This window comes from Solenopsis invicta, chromosome 12 (genome assembly GCF_016802725.1).
Source record: "Solenopsis invicta isolate M01_SB chromosome 12, UNIL_Sinv_3.0, whole genome shotgun sequence".
Taxonomy (NCBI): Eukaryota; Metazoa; Arthropoda; class Insecta; order Hymenoptera; family Formicidae; genus Solenopsis; species Solenopsis invicta.
Window position 1 is genome coordinate 5,942,989 of NC_052675.1, and position 15,915 is coordinate 5,958,903.

General features: G+C 36.9%; 1 protein-coding gene across 3 annotated transcripts in view; it reads left to right on the forward strand.

The window, feature by feature from the left end:
• LOC105199284 (probable 2-oxoglutarate dehydrogenase E1 component DHKTD1 homolog, mitochondrial) overlaps positions 1-15,915 on the forward strand; it is a 266,253-nt gene that overhangs the window by 158,268 nt on the left and 92,070 nt on the right. For all 3 annotated transcript variants that reach the window (XM_039456078.1, XM_039456076.1, XM_039456077.1), the window contains 2 exons: positions 7,007-7,214; positions 7,334-7,746. In XM_039456078.1, coding sequence (XP_039312012.1) covers positions 7,007-7,214; positions 7,334-7,746 — 621 coding nt within the window. The remainder of the gene's footprint in view (positions 1-7,006; positions 7,215-7,333; positions 7,747-15,915) is intronic.

Here is a 15,915-nt window from a genome sequence, read left to right on the forward strand (position 1 = left end):
CTGGGCTGGAGACTCTTGAGCGGGCCAAGCTGAGCTCAAAACTTATTATCTTTGGTTTCAGTGAACCACCTTCTGAAACCCTGCGCGAGACCGTATCGGGCATTGCTGCTGCCATTGGTGTGGAAGTCGCCTCAGGCAATATAATTTCTTGCTTTCGCATTCCTGTCAAAAATGGAGGACCTCGTCCTATCATTATCAAGCTGACCTGCGACGCTCGTAATCAATGGATTGCCGGAAAGAGAGCTAAGGAGATGCTAGATGAATCCGACGTTCCTGATCTTTTACATGGAGTCATTGACATCAACAAGCGGCTTTCTCCTCGTATCCGTGAAGTCCTTGGCGAGGCAAGGCGCGCTATCGGGGAGGAACGCCTGCATTGCTCGTGGGTAAAAAATGGGCTCATCCATGTTCGGCGTCACGCTAACACCTCCCCCCTCCCCTCATCCGTATCCGTGACCGCGTGCACTTGCAATCGCTGATCTCGGAGGCGCCGGTGCCCTCTTCGGGCGGGGTTAATGTCGGACCGTCTTCGAGTGTCACGCACTCCTCTGTACCTGCGAGCGTCGCTGGTCCTTCGCGGCCTCCTTTGGTTTCGCGATCGACCCCCGCGCCGTCGGCTCCACTCGGTCCCTTCCCACGGGGTGCCCCTCCTAACATCAACTCGGACGCGGTTCCCTAGGGTCCTGCGGCCCAGAAAGGACTGACGGTCTGCCCAGGTCGCCCGTCTGCCTTCGGAGTACCTGCGTCTCTGCCACGTGAAGTGCCAGTTGCTTTTCCTTCATTTCTCTGAATTTGCGGACTTTTTCCACCAGGAAACTTTCGACATTGTCCCTATGTCGGAGACTTGGCTTAAGCCTTACGTTCCCAACAACTTCGTCTCCCTTCCCGACTATCGCATCATTCGATCGCGAGGGGTGGGGGGAAGGGGGATTGGCGTTTACGTGCGCGGCGACATCGGCGCTTCTGTTTTTGCAGCGTCCCCCGGTTCCAATAGCCAGCCTGAATACATGCTACTTTGCATTTTTTTTAAGGCTTTCCGTCCTTTTCTTCTTGTCGTCATCTATTGACCTCCTAAAATCGGTCATCTCTTTATCTTCCAAGCCGACTTTGAAAAATTCTTTCTTTTTTTCCACAACGCCATCATCATTGGAGAGTTTAACATCGACATCAACCGCCCCACTCACGACACAGAGTCTCTCTTGGATTTCTGCACCACCAATCATCTTTTCTTTGTTCCTTTCAGCAACACTCACCACACCACCACCTCACATACTAGAATCGACCATTGCCTAGTTAGCAGCCTCTCCCTCATAACGTCTCACCATCAGCTTTCTGTTCCGTTCTTGTCTAACTACGACCTCATCGAGGTATCATTCAACCTTCTCATCCATCGCCTTCCTCCCCGCCTTGTCACCACCCGCGATCATTCCAAGACCGACCTACAGACTCTTCACAGTCTCCTGTTATCTCTCGGCTGGTTACGCATTCGCAATTTTTTCTATGTTGATGACATGATTCTCGCTTTCAGTCAACTCCTGACCTCTGCTCGTGACGAACTCTTTTCGCTAAAATTATTCATAGCAAGGAGACCCCCCGCTCCTTGGATAAATGACACCATCCAAGATCTCCTGCGAAGGCGGGACGTAACTAGGAGAGCTTTGCTCCGCCTCCCCTCTCCTTCAAGGAGGGAGACTTTCCGCATGCTGCGCAACCAAACCAAGTTCGCTATAAAGTCCGCCAAAAACACCTATTTGACCAAAAAGCTTAGCTCGACCTCTAGCCCCGCTCGACTGTGGTCTGATCTGCGCTCTCTGAACCTCGCCACCGCTGAGACCCCGTGTCCGCACTTAAACTTCTCCCTAGAAATTCTGAACACCTTCTCCTCAGCTCACCTCGTCTCACCCGATCCTCCTGTCTTTCCGTCTGGCTCTTTTCATATCTCTCCTTCTAACCCACCCCATTCTCTCTCTCCTCTCCCTTGCCTTTCTGTCTCTTCCTCGGTCTTAGCCGATCCTTCCACCTTTTATTTCCTTCATATTACACCCGATGCTCTGCTGCGTGCCTTACGCAGTAGCACCTCTAACTCTTCCGGACCTGATGACATCAAGGTCGCCTCATCTTAATGTGTCTTCCGTTTATTTTTTCTCTCATCCTTGATATTTTTAACCGATCCTTCAGCACTTCTCCCTTTTCTTCCTCCTAGAAACTCTCTCACGTTATCCTAAATCAAAGCATCCCTCCGAACCTTTCCATTTCCGCCCTATATCCTTGCTTTGCTTTCTGTGCAAAGTGCTCGAGCGTGTTGCCTTTGAGCAACTTTCCTCCCACCTACTGACCTACAACCGGTTCTTGACCCCCTGCTTTTTTCACTTTTCATCAACCACCTCAGATCCGTCTTAAGTCATTGCAACCACATCTTGTACGTGGATGAATTGCAAATTTACATTCACTTTCTACCTGCTGATATCGACGCCGCTCTCGCTAAGGTCAGAGCGGACATTGCCGCAATAGAGTCCTGGGCTGAAAACAACTCCCTCATCTTTAACGCTCGCAAAACTAAATCCATGCTCCTGGGGTCCTCTAAATTCATTAACAACATTCCCTCTTCTCGCATCCAACTACATCTCAACGGTGCATTAATCGAATCAACCGACAAGGTTACAAACCTCGGCATCTACTTATCCAGCTCTCTCAGTTGATCGGAGCAAGTACATGGCACTTTGAGCCGCGTCAACAAAATCCTTTGGCGGCTAAAGGCTTTCTCCAACTGCTTTTCCTTGCGCCTCCGTACTCAGCTCGTCACGGCTCTCATCTTCCCCGTCTTTGATTACTGTGCGGCCCTCTTTACTGATTTGTCGGGGCAACAAAAATTAAAGTTAAGACACCTAATGAACTCATACGTGCAGTTTATTTACAATCTTTGCAAAGATGAGCCCATTTTGGGGTACTACGGCTGGGCTCAGCTCTGATAACAGGAGGGAGTACCTCACATGTTGCCTCCTATTTTCTATCATCCTTAATTCGTCTCTCCCCTATCTCTCTAAAAACTTTGTCCTCTTCATCGTCCTCTCTCACACCTGCGCTCCTCCCCCTCCTCTTCCCTCGATCTCGCTGTCCCTTTCTGCCGCACCTCCACGTACCAACGTTCCTTTCATTTGACTACGTGCTCCTTATGAAATAATCTTCTTTCTGTCGTCAGGGAGGCCGCCTGAACTAGCGCCTTTAAGCGCTCGCTCTTCGGCTATTTGATGAGCCGCGGCCGTGTTGCAATGCCTCCCCCCCCCCGGCTCGCACGTAGCGTTCCTCAACGTTACTTACTGCTATTATTATTATGTGATTTTATTTGTTTTTGTTTTTGTTTTTGTATTTGTTTTTGTTTTGTTATTATAGTTTACTTTCTTCTTTTGTTGCTTATTATTCTCCTGCAACTTCGTTTGATCTTAGTTTGTAATATTGTTACTTTCTACGTTCTACTTCTGAATGTCCTTAGAGAGCTTGCCCTAGGACAAAATAAATACTTATTCATTCATACATTCATTCATTCATTTTCTCTTTCTTACTCAAGAAAATTTTAAGAGAAAACGATACGCCATGAGTCAATTAAAACGATAAAAATCAATAGATATAGATACAATTGTAAAATGCGTTTGTCAGAAATATCTTCTCCCTCAACCAAAGATATGCCAAAACAACGCAAACGCAACGCGTTTTCCCGTTCATTCAACGCAAAACTTCTTGCGCACAAGCAACGCGGACACAACATGCCTCGACCATCTAATGGAAGACTCCTCGCAAGCAACGCGGACACAACGAGTCTCTAACATTTAAAGCAGAACCTCCCGCACGTAAATAAACATTTTTGGAAGGACTTAGCTGTGTTTTCCGAAGACGTTGTAGTTTCCCATCGCGTTGACAAAATAACGTCGCTAACTCTTCCCGACGTTGTAGACAAATGGATCGCTTCTCCAACGCAGCTCGCAACAACTCCGCGGAGTCCGAAGTCTTAGCATTCTCCGTCTTACGCTCAACGATATCTTCCATCGTCCTTTCGACGAAATCTCCCATAGAACGCACGCTCAGTTGTTCGACAATTCCCGGAGATCGTGAAGTCGCTCCTAAAGAGCGCATGCACATCCCCTTCCTCGGAGTATGCACAAAAGCCATAATTCGAAAATCGTTTACTCGTTTAAAAGAAAAAGCTCGTCTTGCTCGTCCTATCCCGGACGAGACCCCAAAATGTTACGACTGGGTAGGTCGTCTCGTACACTCGTACACTCGCGCACTTTGATTGCACACACGCGCTTTAGAAATAATAAAATAAGATAGACTTTACAAACTAACGATCTTTAATAAAATATAAATAACAGCTCGTTTTACAAGAAGCAGACTAAGACTAAACACACAACAACAACAACAACAACAGTTGGCAAGGCACAATTTTCTTCTGTCGCGCACATCGATTGCCTTGCGCGAATCAATAACATTTGCTTCCTCAGGACGGATATGCAACAATACATAAAATTATAGTTTTTACTATTTTCACAAATACGGAATAACTTTTCCGCTATTTGTTTAAATAAAAATGCAACTAGAAAATGTATGTCAATATAATACAATAATTAAATTAAATACAAAAAAATTTTTATTAAAAAAACAATTTAAAAATATTGTCTGCTCATTGGGATGTAAATCAAGATTTTTTTATTCATGGACCTATCAATAATATTTATGTAGGAGTGAGTGAGAGAAAACACAGTGTGTGCAAATAATTATAATATATTAAATAGAAATGTTTTACCAGAATGGTTTGCTTGCTCATTATACACGTGCTCGCTCGCTACCCGCTATTATGGTTGTTACTAACTAACTGTTTTTGTATGCGGCTCGCACGCCCTCGCCCGGCATTTGTCTCGTTAGTATTGCCGCCGGATAATTCTTAGACGCGCGTAAGTTTGGATTGCCATCATTACATTTAAGTTTCTTAACAGTACTATGTGCAAAAAAGAAATCTTGGGCTTCAAAATCAAAAAAAGCACGAGCATAAGTTTCAAATAATTAATATATGCTGTTCAAAAATATAACCATTTATTGTTAAACGGATCATAACCTCACAGATAAAAAAAATTCTCACATGAATTCTATATTGCTATCTCCTATTTTTATCCCCTATAAGTTCAATCAATAATTCTACATGAATTTTATAGGATAAGTCGATGTGAATTTATTTCCATAAAATTCACGTTACTGTCTCCTATCTCCATCTTAATCTCCATCAAATTTCATCAGTAATTCTATGTTAATGAAATGTAATAAAATATACATGGAAGTGTTCACGCGTACGTAGAATTCATATGGATATCAAGTTGATAAAATCCTATACTAAGTGTCAAGTGCTTAGTATTCATCAATATTTAATTATTTTTAATACTTGACCAATATCAGTTTCCAATATTCAATTAATAATTCCAACTTTTTCATATTATTTAGAAGATAACAGAAATAGAATACAATTGTCAAAATCATACCACTTTTGACATAAAGATTTATAACGAAAAAATTATAAAGAACATTTTTAATTTTCTTACGTCATAATAAAGTACATTTCTCCTTTCATATTTATTTTATTTCTGAATTTTATATATTATTGATTTTTAATAAGCCTTTAAATAGTGCAATTTTGGATTTAAGCAACAGGTCTCCTAAATCGCACTACAGATTAATATTCAATTTTTTGGAACAAAGCGATATTTTTTCTGCTAGATTTTTTCTTCTCAAATTAAAAAAGTCTTAGATAAGCATAATTTTATTAATATTGGAGATAAGTACCAAAACTAAATATAATTTTCATCAATGTCATTATTTTGACAAATTTTCAATAATATTGCAATAATATTTCTATATTACGGTAATATTGTTACAATGTGCGCTTTGTATGTTTTGTATGATTTTTATATTCTGTTTGATGTATCTAATGACGATAGAAGCAATGGTACGTGTGATTTAGGAAACTAAAGCATTTTGTAAAACTTTATTTAATTTATAAATAAGAGTACAAAAATATTTGAATTTTACTAATCTGATTTTAATAATATTATAATCATTACAAATTATCAAAATCTAGGTTATTTATTTTACCTTCTTTGTAATCAAGCTACGAAATGTGTCAAAAAAATAACAGCAAAGTTACAATTTTTCTTTAAATTTTAATAACAAAGTTTTTATTTTTCTTAACTTCTTGTCCTACTCGCTAACTCCCGAGCTATAATAAACAAGAAGATTAGTAACGCGTCGAGCCATTTAGTTGTTTAGCCGTGCTTGAACTTGCTCGAAAATGTATAAGTCTAATTCTTTTAGGGAATTATAACCTAAACGTGTGAACGTAACGAAGAATTACACGTATATCTAAAGTAAGAAAATATCGAGAACAACAGAAACCACGAGTCTGACTAATGTTGTTTACACTGAGAGAAATTGTTTGGTAAGATCAATTAACTTTTGGTTGAATAATGATCAAATGAATTTTGTAGTTATTGGTACCAAAAACTTAATTACATTTAACAAAATTTTTTGTAATTTGTTGTATAAAAATAATTATTTAAAGCCACAAATTGTTTGGTCAAAGCAACATTATATTTAATTGTTTCTCTCAGTATACATTTGTCCTGAATGAAATACCACAAGCCAGACTCCTATTGTTTACGTTTATGTTTGGTCCAAACGAAATACCACGAGTCAGGCTCATGCTTATCGTTTTTAGCCTTTTCTTACTACGAGTCTTACTCGTTGTAGGACAAGGGGTTAACATATTGAGTACAATAAAGCATGATGATAATGTTATGTAATTCCTAAATAATCCCACAAAGAATATACAAGTACTGTGATTGAATTTATATGCGAAATGATGCGATTTAAAAGCCGGTGCGATATCGGTAACCTTACCCTATTTAGGAATCGCCATCTATTGTGTATGACTAATAAAACATAATCGCTTATTTTTCTAATGTAGGATGTTCATCCACAATTATTAAAAAATCATATTCAAAATCGTCTAAAAAAGATTAAGAACAGTAATACTTTGGATTGGTCGACTGCTGAAGCATTAGCAATTGGTTCTTTATTATATCAAGGATATAATGTAAGATTAAGTGGACAGGATGTGGGCCGTGGCACTTTCTCACAGAGGCACGCAATGCTCGTTGATCAATCTACTGGAGGTGAACTTTGATATTTAATCAAAAATAAATATTTACATAATTTTGATTTATTGAGACAATTATTATACATATAAGTGTCTATTGAGACTATAATTATTATACAGACATATGTATTTTAGGTATCGTCATTCCGCTGAATTCGATGGTTGATAATCAAACTGGCAAATTAGAGGTAGCTAACAGTATTTTATCTGAGGAAGCTGTATTAGGTTACGAATACGGTATAAGTATAGCATCACCTTTTACATTGCCTATTTGGGAAGCTCAATTTGGAGACTTCTTCAATGGAGCACAAATTATTATTGATACATATATAACAAACGGAGAAGCAAAATGGATGCTAAGTAGTGGCTTAACAATGCTTTTACCACATGGATATGATGGTGCTGGTCCAGAGCATAGTTCATGTAGACTTGAAAGATTCTTACAATTAACGGACAGTAGTGAAAACAGTACCGATGGCGATGATGTTAATATACATATTGCTAATCCCAGTGAACCAGCGCAATATTTCCATTTATTAAGAAGACAGGTGAGAGAAAAAAAATACATTGTTAAAAACTAGGAGACAAAAAAATATAGTCAAGAAAGAGCATATGATGAGTATGAGAAACAAATAATTTTATTATTATACTTGAAATGGAAGAAATCATCTAGCAATTTCAATCTAATCTGTTTAACTTCAAATCTATTTAACTAGATTACAACTAAAACTTTGAAAAAATCGCGTTGTAATTACAATATTCATAATACAATCTATGTTATTCATTATGATGTGTCAAATATAAGACTAAAGAATTAAGAATATATAATCGAATCATCAAACGTTATATTTATTATCTTGCATTTATGTCAAAAATATCTTATTCGTGCACGAGTGCCATTATTTTGTTAGTGCATCTTCGTAATACAACACGTACCTTGTCTAATTCTACCTGCCATATCAGCAGACTGGTGGTAGAAATTAAGTAGGATTTGCACATATAAGAAATCTCTTAGCACAGTATATCAGCAAGTTTTGTTGTATTTGTGATAGCAATTTACTGACATCATTATACGAGAGTGAGTCAAAAATTATCCGGACTTTCGCAATAAAACACTTTGTCGGTGTCGTACCGCCTTCCGCAAATGCATGCTTACAGTTGGTACTACTGTGGTGATGTGTGCCTCACTCGACTTTGATCGCAACAGTGTTGAGCCGGCAGTAGCAGCGTAAACATGTTTGCTCCGCTAGCAGTTTGCATCAAAGACGAACAAAGGGCAGTGATACGATTTTTTTGGTCAGAAGGAGTAAAAGGGGCTGAAATTCATCGTAAACTTTCAGCACAGTACGGGGACAGTACATTGTCCTGGACAAGTTTTTTGAATGAATCAACGGACGGACACTCTGCTCCCTGTTTTTGCGTCACAATTGTCCGGTCACTTTTAAACTTCTCGATCCATTCAAAAACACTTTTCCGGGACAATGTACTGTCCTCGTATTGTGCTGAAAATCTACAATAAATTTCAGCCCCTTTTACTCTATCACTATTCTTTGTTCGTCTTTGGTGCAAACTGCTAGCGGAGCGGACATGTTTACGCTTCTACTGCCGGCTCAACACTGTTGCGATCAAAGTCGAGTGAGGCACACATCACCACAGTAGTACCAACTGTAAGCATGCATTTGCAGAAGGCGATACAACAACTCACAAAATGTTTTATTACAAAAATCCGGATAATTTTTGACTCACTCTCGTATATTATAGTGTATGTGTGCAATTTGCCTTTTTGGCATCAAAAATTGATAGCATGCTCTAATTATAGTTCATTCTTATATTTAAGATCATTTTAATTTTAAGCTGTCATAAAAGAATCACAGAGCTGTATTAGCACCTTAAGACTATTCTTACAACGATCTTGAAAGAGACTAAAATCTTAAGAACGGATTATGAATACTGACCGAAATCTGTTATTGTTAGCTTGATTATATAACATTTATTCTAAAGTTAAATGTATTACATAAAAATTCTATTTATAATTAATCATATAAATCGTATATATGAATAAATAATTCAAGAAAGCAAAATTGAACTTTAATATTAACAATTTTCTCAAGCGCATGTTACTACAGAAGTTTTAACCCTTAAATACGTAAGTGGGTCTGAGAGACTCCATATAAAGTTTCGAACGCTTGCTATATGAAGACGGAATGAAATAGGAGGTTCGAACCAAGACGTAAAAAAAGTTTGAAATCTCCTCTTTCGATTGATATGGTTGATCAACTTCTTTGGTCAACTAAAATTTGAACGGCACGGCAGCAAAATTTTGTTAGGGTCAATGCAACCCATATAGTGTGCAAGCCTTTCTTGCGAGCATTTTACATAAAAAAGCTGGACAAAATACGTTCGAACAGGTCGATTCGCGGATGTTACTCGCATATACTCTGTCTAAAGTTGGAATACTATAAAATGCTGTAGAAAAAGGAGTTTTTCCGAAATATATCATGAAACACATCAATTTTCAATTTTAGACACGATTTAATCAAAATTCCTCATATTCGTCTTATTACATAAATACATTTTTTAATAGAAATGACTATGATATAATTTTTTGTTTGAAAGTATGAATCTTTAGCTTTAAAACGCCGTATTGTAAAGTTTTTAAAAGTTTTTTGTTGTAAAGATATGATTTATTTTTTAAGTGAATTTTTAGATCCCCAAAAATACCTCATATTCTCCATGTTACATAATTATACTTTTTAAAAGCAATGACTTTGCCAAATTTTATTTTGAAAGTGTGACTTTTTAGCTTTAAAACGCCGTATTTGAAAGTCCTTAAAAGTTTTTTGTTGTAAAGATATTATTTTTTGAAGGGAAAGTGAATTTTTGACCAATTTCTCATTTTTGCTTAATGGTTTTTCCTTTATAACTTCACAATAAATTATTTTTCGGCAATGCCAATTGTGCAGTCACACTCTGAGATTCTAAACTTTCATTAAAAAAAAAAAATGTTGAAAAATATTGATTGTAATCAAAGTTATAGCTTCTCAAAATTAAAAAAGTCTCTCAGACCCAAAAATGTGTTTTCGTATTTTACAGGATCAGTGTGTTTAAGGATTAAATAACGGCACCTAAATAAGTTAATAGCCGTATTAAAAAGTTCATTTTTATTTCATAGGTTCTAAAAAAAACTCCTTTCTGATCTTTTGATAAAAAAATTTAATTATTGTGATGTAGAGTAACTCAGGAAGGATCTATAAGTAATCCCACCGATTTTATTGAATTTTTAATATATTAGACTCTCCCTAATTTCACGATAAACCAATTTTTTTCCGTATGCAATACTTAAGACGATGTTGGTCTTTATACATGCTTATTTTTGGATACTCATATTTCTTAATTGGCTTTAGATTTTAAAACCCGTCTCCACAATTAAAGTAGTGACAAAAACATACTTTGCTAACTATAATTTAATACAAAAAACGAAAGTTTAAAAAATTATAGTTTAACGAAAGATTAAAAAATTATAGTTTAATTATCGGCTTCAGCAGTGACAATATGTGTCCCATATAAAAGTTTTAGACATTGTGTGTATAAAATAAGTAGTTAGCAAAGTGTGAATTAACTAAAAGAATAATACGGCGCTTGCAAAATGATCCTAGAAGATGTAGTACCAGAAATATAGTGTCTGAAAATTATTTATATAATTTGCACGTGGAACTGATGGAAGAGCAGAAATTGTGTTCATGGTAGTTGAGAAATCTTGCATTAGAGGTGCTAAAGTCGAAAAACAAGGATAAATGAGTGCATTTGACAAATAGCTAGTCTATTCTCTTTACTCTTTGCCTTACACACGACCCTCAATCTATCAAAGAAAAATCTGCAGCAATCTGCAGTACCGACGTCGAGTAAATTTCACCGTCATCCCAGCATTGCCTTAACGAGAAATCATGGTTTAAAATTTTTCGACTGCCTTGTGTCTACACTGAAAACATTATCAAAAAGCTTTCTAAAACTGGATGTAAACAACATGATCAATGTATACCAACATAACTACCAATGCTACGCCAAAAGGTTATTGAAGTGACCTTTGCAATATTGTTTTAGTTTATAACAACATGAAATATACTATACACATGACAGGACGAATTAGCTAAAATTGATACACATTTGACATGCCGTCTGAAACAGGTTTAAAAGATTATAAATAAAAGGTGGTAGAAAAGAAGAGAATCATATAGCACCAATTTTTGTTTTATTGAATAATTTTGTTTATAATTAATATTTTCTATTGAAACTTGAACGATTACACTCGTCAAAGTTGTTGTATGACAGATTCTAGACTCAAAGTAATGACATATTTATTATTTAAGACATAATTTATAAAAATCTAATGCACGCATAATCGATGGAAGAAAAAAGTGGTTATAATATGACTATCTATAAAAATAATTTTAAAACATTAGTTTAGTTTAAAAAAAATACAGAGTACCTTGTTACAAAATTATATATTTTGAATTTTCCATTGTTTAGAATTTTTCTGATTTAGGATTTTCCTGCGTTCAGAAACTTTAGAAATACCATTAGAAATTCATTAAAAATATCAGTTTATCCCTGTTTAACATTAAATAACAAACATAAAATGATGTCTCTAATGTTTCTAGACACCGCTCTCTAGAATAACAATCGATTTATCAAAGAAATATTTCGATATAAATATTTTGCTTAAACAACCATATTAATAAAATTCTATAATATTGTTTTAACTTTATATAACTCGAAATGTGTATAGCCAAATAAAAAGGTAAATAATAAAAAAACCACTTGATTGTATGTTTTTATTACTTTTCTTATTTAGCAGCGCCAAGTTTGTGTAGTTTAAAAATTGTTTATTTTAATAAAACTTTTTCATTTCTGTTTCCTCTTTAATTCTTTGAGATAAAATGTTATATATTCCATTGAAACTTTTTAAAATTAAGTATATCCACTTAAGTTAGAACAGAAAAACTTTTTAATAGAAATACGTAGATAGTATCACTTGAGTTTTATTTAAAAGGAATTAAAAATACCGCCACTTGGGTTTTATTAAAAAAATGGAAATGTTATCACTTGCATTTTATTTGTTAAAAGTAGTACAGCAGTTATTTCAAACAGCAATATATTATCTTTATAATTGGCGCAATTTAAAGATTTCATACATTTTTTGAAAAGAAATATATTTAGGTTAAATTAAATTTATTTAAATTTATTAAATTAAATTTTACTTAAAATATTTATTTTTAAGTAAATACCACTTGGGTTAGGAATAGGAAGATTTTTTAAAGAAGTTTGCGCCGCAAAATCTCGCGCCTTCTGATTCCTGGCAACCAAGCAGTTCTTGCGCATATTGTACGCCCCCTTAACACTCGTTTTTTGTCATACATACATCTACACACTCCATGGCATAAGCCACCTTCTCTCTTGTAACGCACAAATAAAGACAAGTATTTTCAATAACTCATATCGCTTCGCTCATTCCACGATTGCATTATCAGTTTTCAATGAGAATACAGAGATAGAACCACTTAGATTTTGTATAGAAATTAAAGAGAATACCACATGGGTTAGAATAGAAAATTTTTTCAATGAATGTACAAAGATAATACTACTTGGGTTTTGTAAAAAAAAAAACAAAGATTTAAGGGGTACACCTACACACTTGGCGCCATTTTTACCCTTTTTTTTGAAAAAGTAATTTTATACTAATATCACGCGTTTTGTAGTGTTTCAATTCGATTACATTTCACAGTGCTTTTTACTTTGACATATGTATATAAATCAAAATTTTAATTAAAAATTTGAGCAGTAAAAGGAAGGTAGCTGATTCAACATTTTATGATTAAAAACTTAGTAATCAACAAACATTTCCTCACAAATAAGCACAAAGAATGTTAGAATCACAACAATGTTAAGAATGACTCATACCTGTGAAAATGATATGCGTGCTCGCTCAAAAATGTAAAATTTCAAACCAGGAAGATCATGGAAGGAAGAACAGGTTTATTAGCGAGAATCCGGCACTAGAAATAACTTTTAAGCCATCTATTCGCACATGGAGTATTATTTTATGAGTTATTCAGGTGTAAAGTCTGTTACAATAAGCTTCATGGAAAGCGAAAACTCATTAAAAATAAAAAAACATAATCCCAGTGATTGATATAAAATTAATCAAACAAATGAGCAAAATTATTATAACACCCATCAATAAATAAATTTTTTGACTAATCATGCTGCAATTGATTATTTTTTATTAGAATATTGTTGTGATTCTAACATTCTTTGTGCTTACCTGTGAGATTACTGTAAATTACTAACTGCTGTAGATTACTAACAATAAGTTTCTAATTATAAAATGTTGAATCGGCTACCTTCTTTTTATTGGTAAAACTTTTAATTAAAATTTTGATTTACATATGTCAAAAGTGCATTGACTAGCGCTGTGCAACGAGAAGTATAAATGAGAATAAAAACTCTATGAAATGTAATGTTCAATGTATATATATTGTGATGAGGCTTTTACGTGCATGACACAACTTTTCGCCGTTCGTTCACGGTGTAACTCTACTTCGCGACAATTGTTTCTTTCACAATTATCTACGCGATAGGATTGGGCGCCAGGCATGAGAGAACGTGCCACTCTTCTTTAATCGCTAATTCTTACACGCGATTATCGACATTAATCATCGTGAACGTTGACGGTACGGCAAGCCGGCAACTCCCGCTAAGTCGGTAGAGGCACGGAGGAGTTGGTGTAGGCAGGTAGTGAGTAAGAGAGCGAGGAAAAATCACATAATAATTAGACGAGAATTAACAATAAAAAAGTAACAACGTATATTTCGAGATTCTCGTATTAGTGAAAGATACAAGATTTCGTACGCGGTTCGCTGGTGTGCGGTATGCGTCACAAAATCGCGAGGTGTTACGCGGAGCGGCTAAATTATCGAGCGATGCCGTGCGACAATGACACGCGAAAAAATTCAATAATTCCGGCGACACGGCCTCCGTGAAAGAAAGTGCACACGTCAAAGATAAGTATCGCAAGATAACTCATGTACTCGCTAGACGAAGGATTTGTTGATTTTCTTACAAGTATTACCGCTACTGTGCAAAATTCCACCCGGAAACACGAAACTCACACGTATAATCACACGAATTTACGATACAACAATGGCTTGGCTGTAGCAACACAGGGGCGAATACCGGAAAAGTGAAAATTACGTCAAACGGCGGGATTGGGCGGGCGACGTCGCGGCGGCAGAAATTGTGACTCTAACAGACTTTACAATACTATACGCAAATGCAAAATGATTACGGAAGAACATTATTTTAATTAGCTCGTCGCAGCATCACCCGCATTCGATCGTGAAATCAATGACTTTACAATGTGTCGACGACGCTCGTCTCACCCTTCGGATGCAGCGCGGCACGGAACTTCTTTTCTCTGCGTCCTCGGAATCGGTTGTTGTCTTCTTTATAATTGCTCCAGCCCCGGGCACGCTCACAGAACAAGTAAGTATCGATCCTCGATTCTGCAGGAGCCCCGCGGAGTTGCACTTATTGCCGCTGCCGCTTCCGCATTGATCGTTATCAGGCGGCTAGGTCTTGGCAAGATGCGTATTGCGTTACTGCTCTGCGCCTATGACATCTCTAGCGCGCGAGGCTCAAAATCGGCAATCGTGCAGGTCGTCAGTGCCTCCGGGAACTGATTTCGAGTGGCCGAATCCTTCGTCTTGGGGATGGCCTCCGCCTCAGGCCCGTGACTCTATATGATTTCCGCACGGCCGTCCTTATTGCGGCTTTCCCCCGGCTGTCCGTAGAGTAACTCTGCGTCTCCTCTGCCTATGAGCCTCCGCGTCTTGGGGTGCTTCGTAAATCCCTCGGTAACGGTTCTAGATTCTCGCTTCCCTCCGAGTGGACAAGACGTTCAATTATTACAAAGTGGCTTTTCGTAGTCACCAGCTCTTCTTCTGACCGATCTGTTGCTTATTCGGAAATTAATAACGAACGCAGGGACAGCATACAGAGACGATCACACACGCACTCTTAAACGATCGCGCCAAGGGAGACGCGCCTGCTCCAGAGCCGGAAGGACGCAGCATCCGTGTCGCGCTTTGCGGTTAGGCCATACGGCCCTTGTAACAAACAACGAGCACAAGTTGCACCGTCACAATATATAGGATGTCCCAAAATTTGCGCATTTAGAGTACAAGACGTGATACTTTACGATAAAAAAAAACAACTTTTTTCTTTAGTAAAATTGCGTGCAACAAGTAGTTTTTGCAGGAGAACACGTTAAAGTTAACGAATAAACGTTCTTGACTCTGCGGCGCTCAGAGCCGGCGCGCTCGCTCCTCACTCAGTTGTACCTAGTCGTTAGCTAGTAGTTGTAAATAATGTTTTAAGATGCTGATACGATTCTGTTATAATTAGTTAGAACATTTTAAGAATGTAGAATCAATGAATGTCGACCGTTAATCTCTTCCATATTGCTTAAAATATGAAAAGTTAATAAATTAAATATTGATTTTATTTCTTACGTAAGAAATAAATAAAAAGTTATCTGATTTCGTAGGTTCATCCGAAAATAAAGATTAAAAAAAAAAACAAAGAACTTGTTAAAAATTATTAATTTTTTAATGTTATAATTATTACATAAAATTAGTAATAGTAACAGAATCGTATCA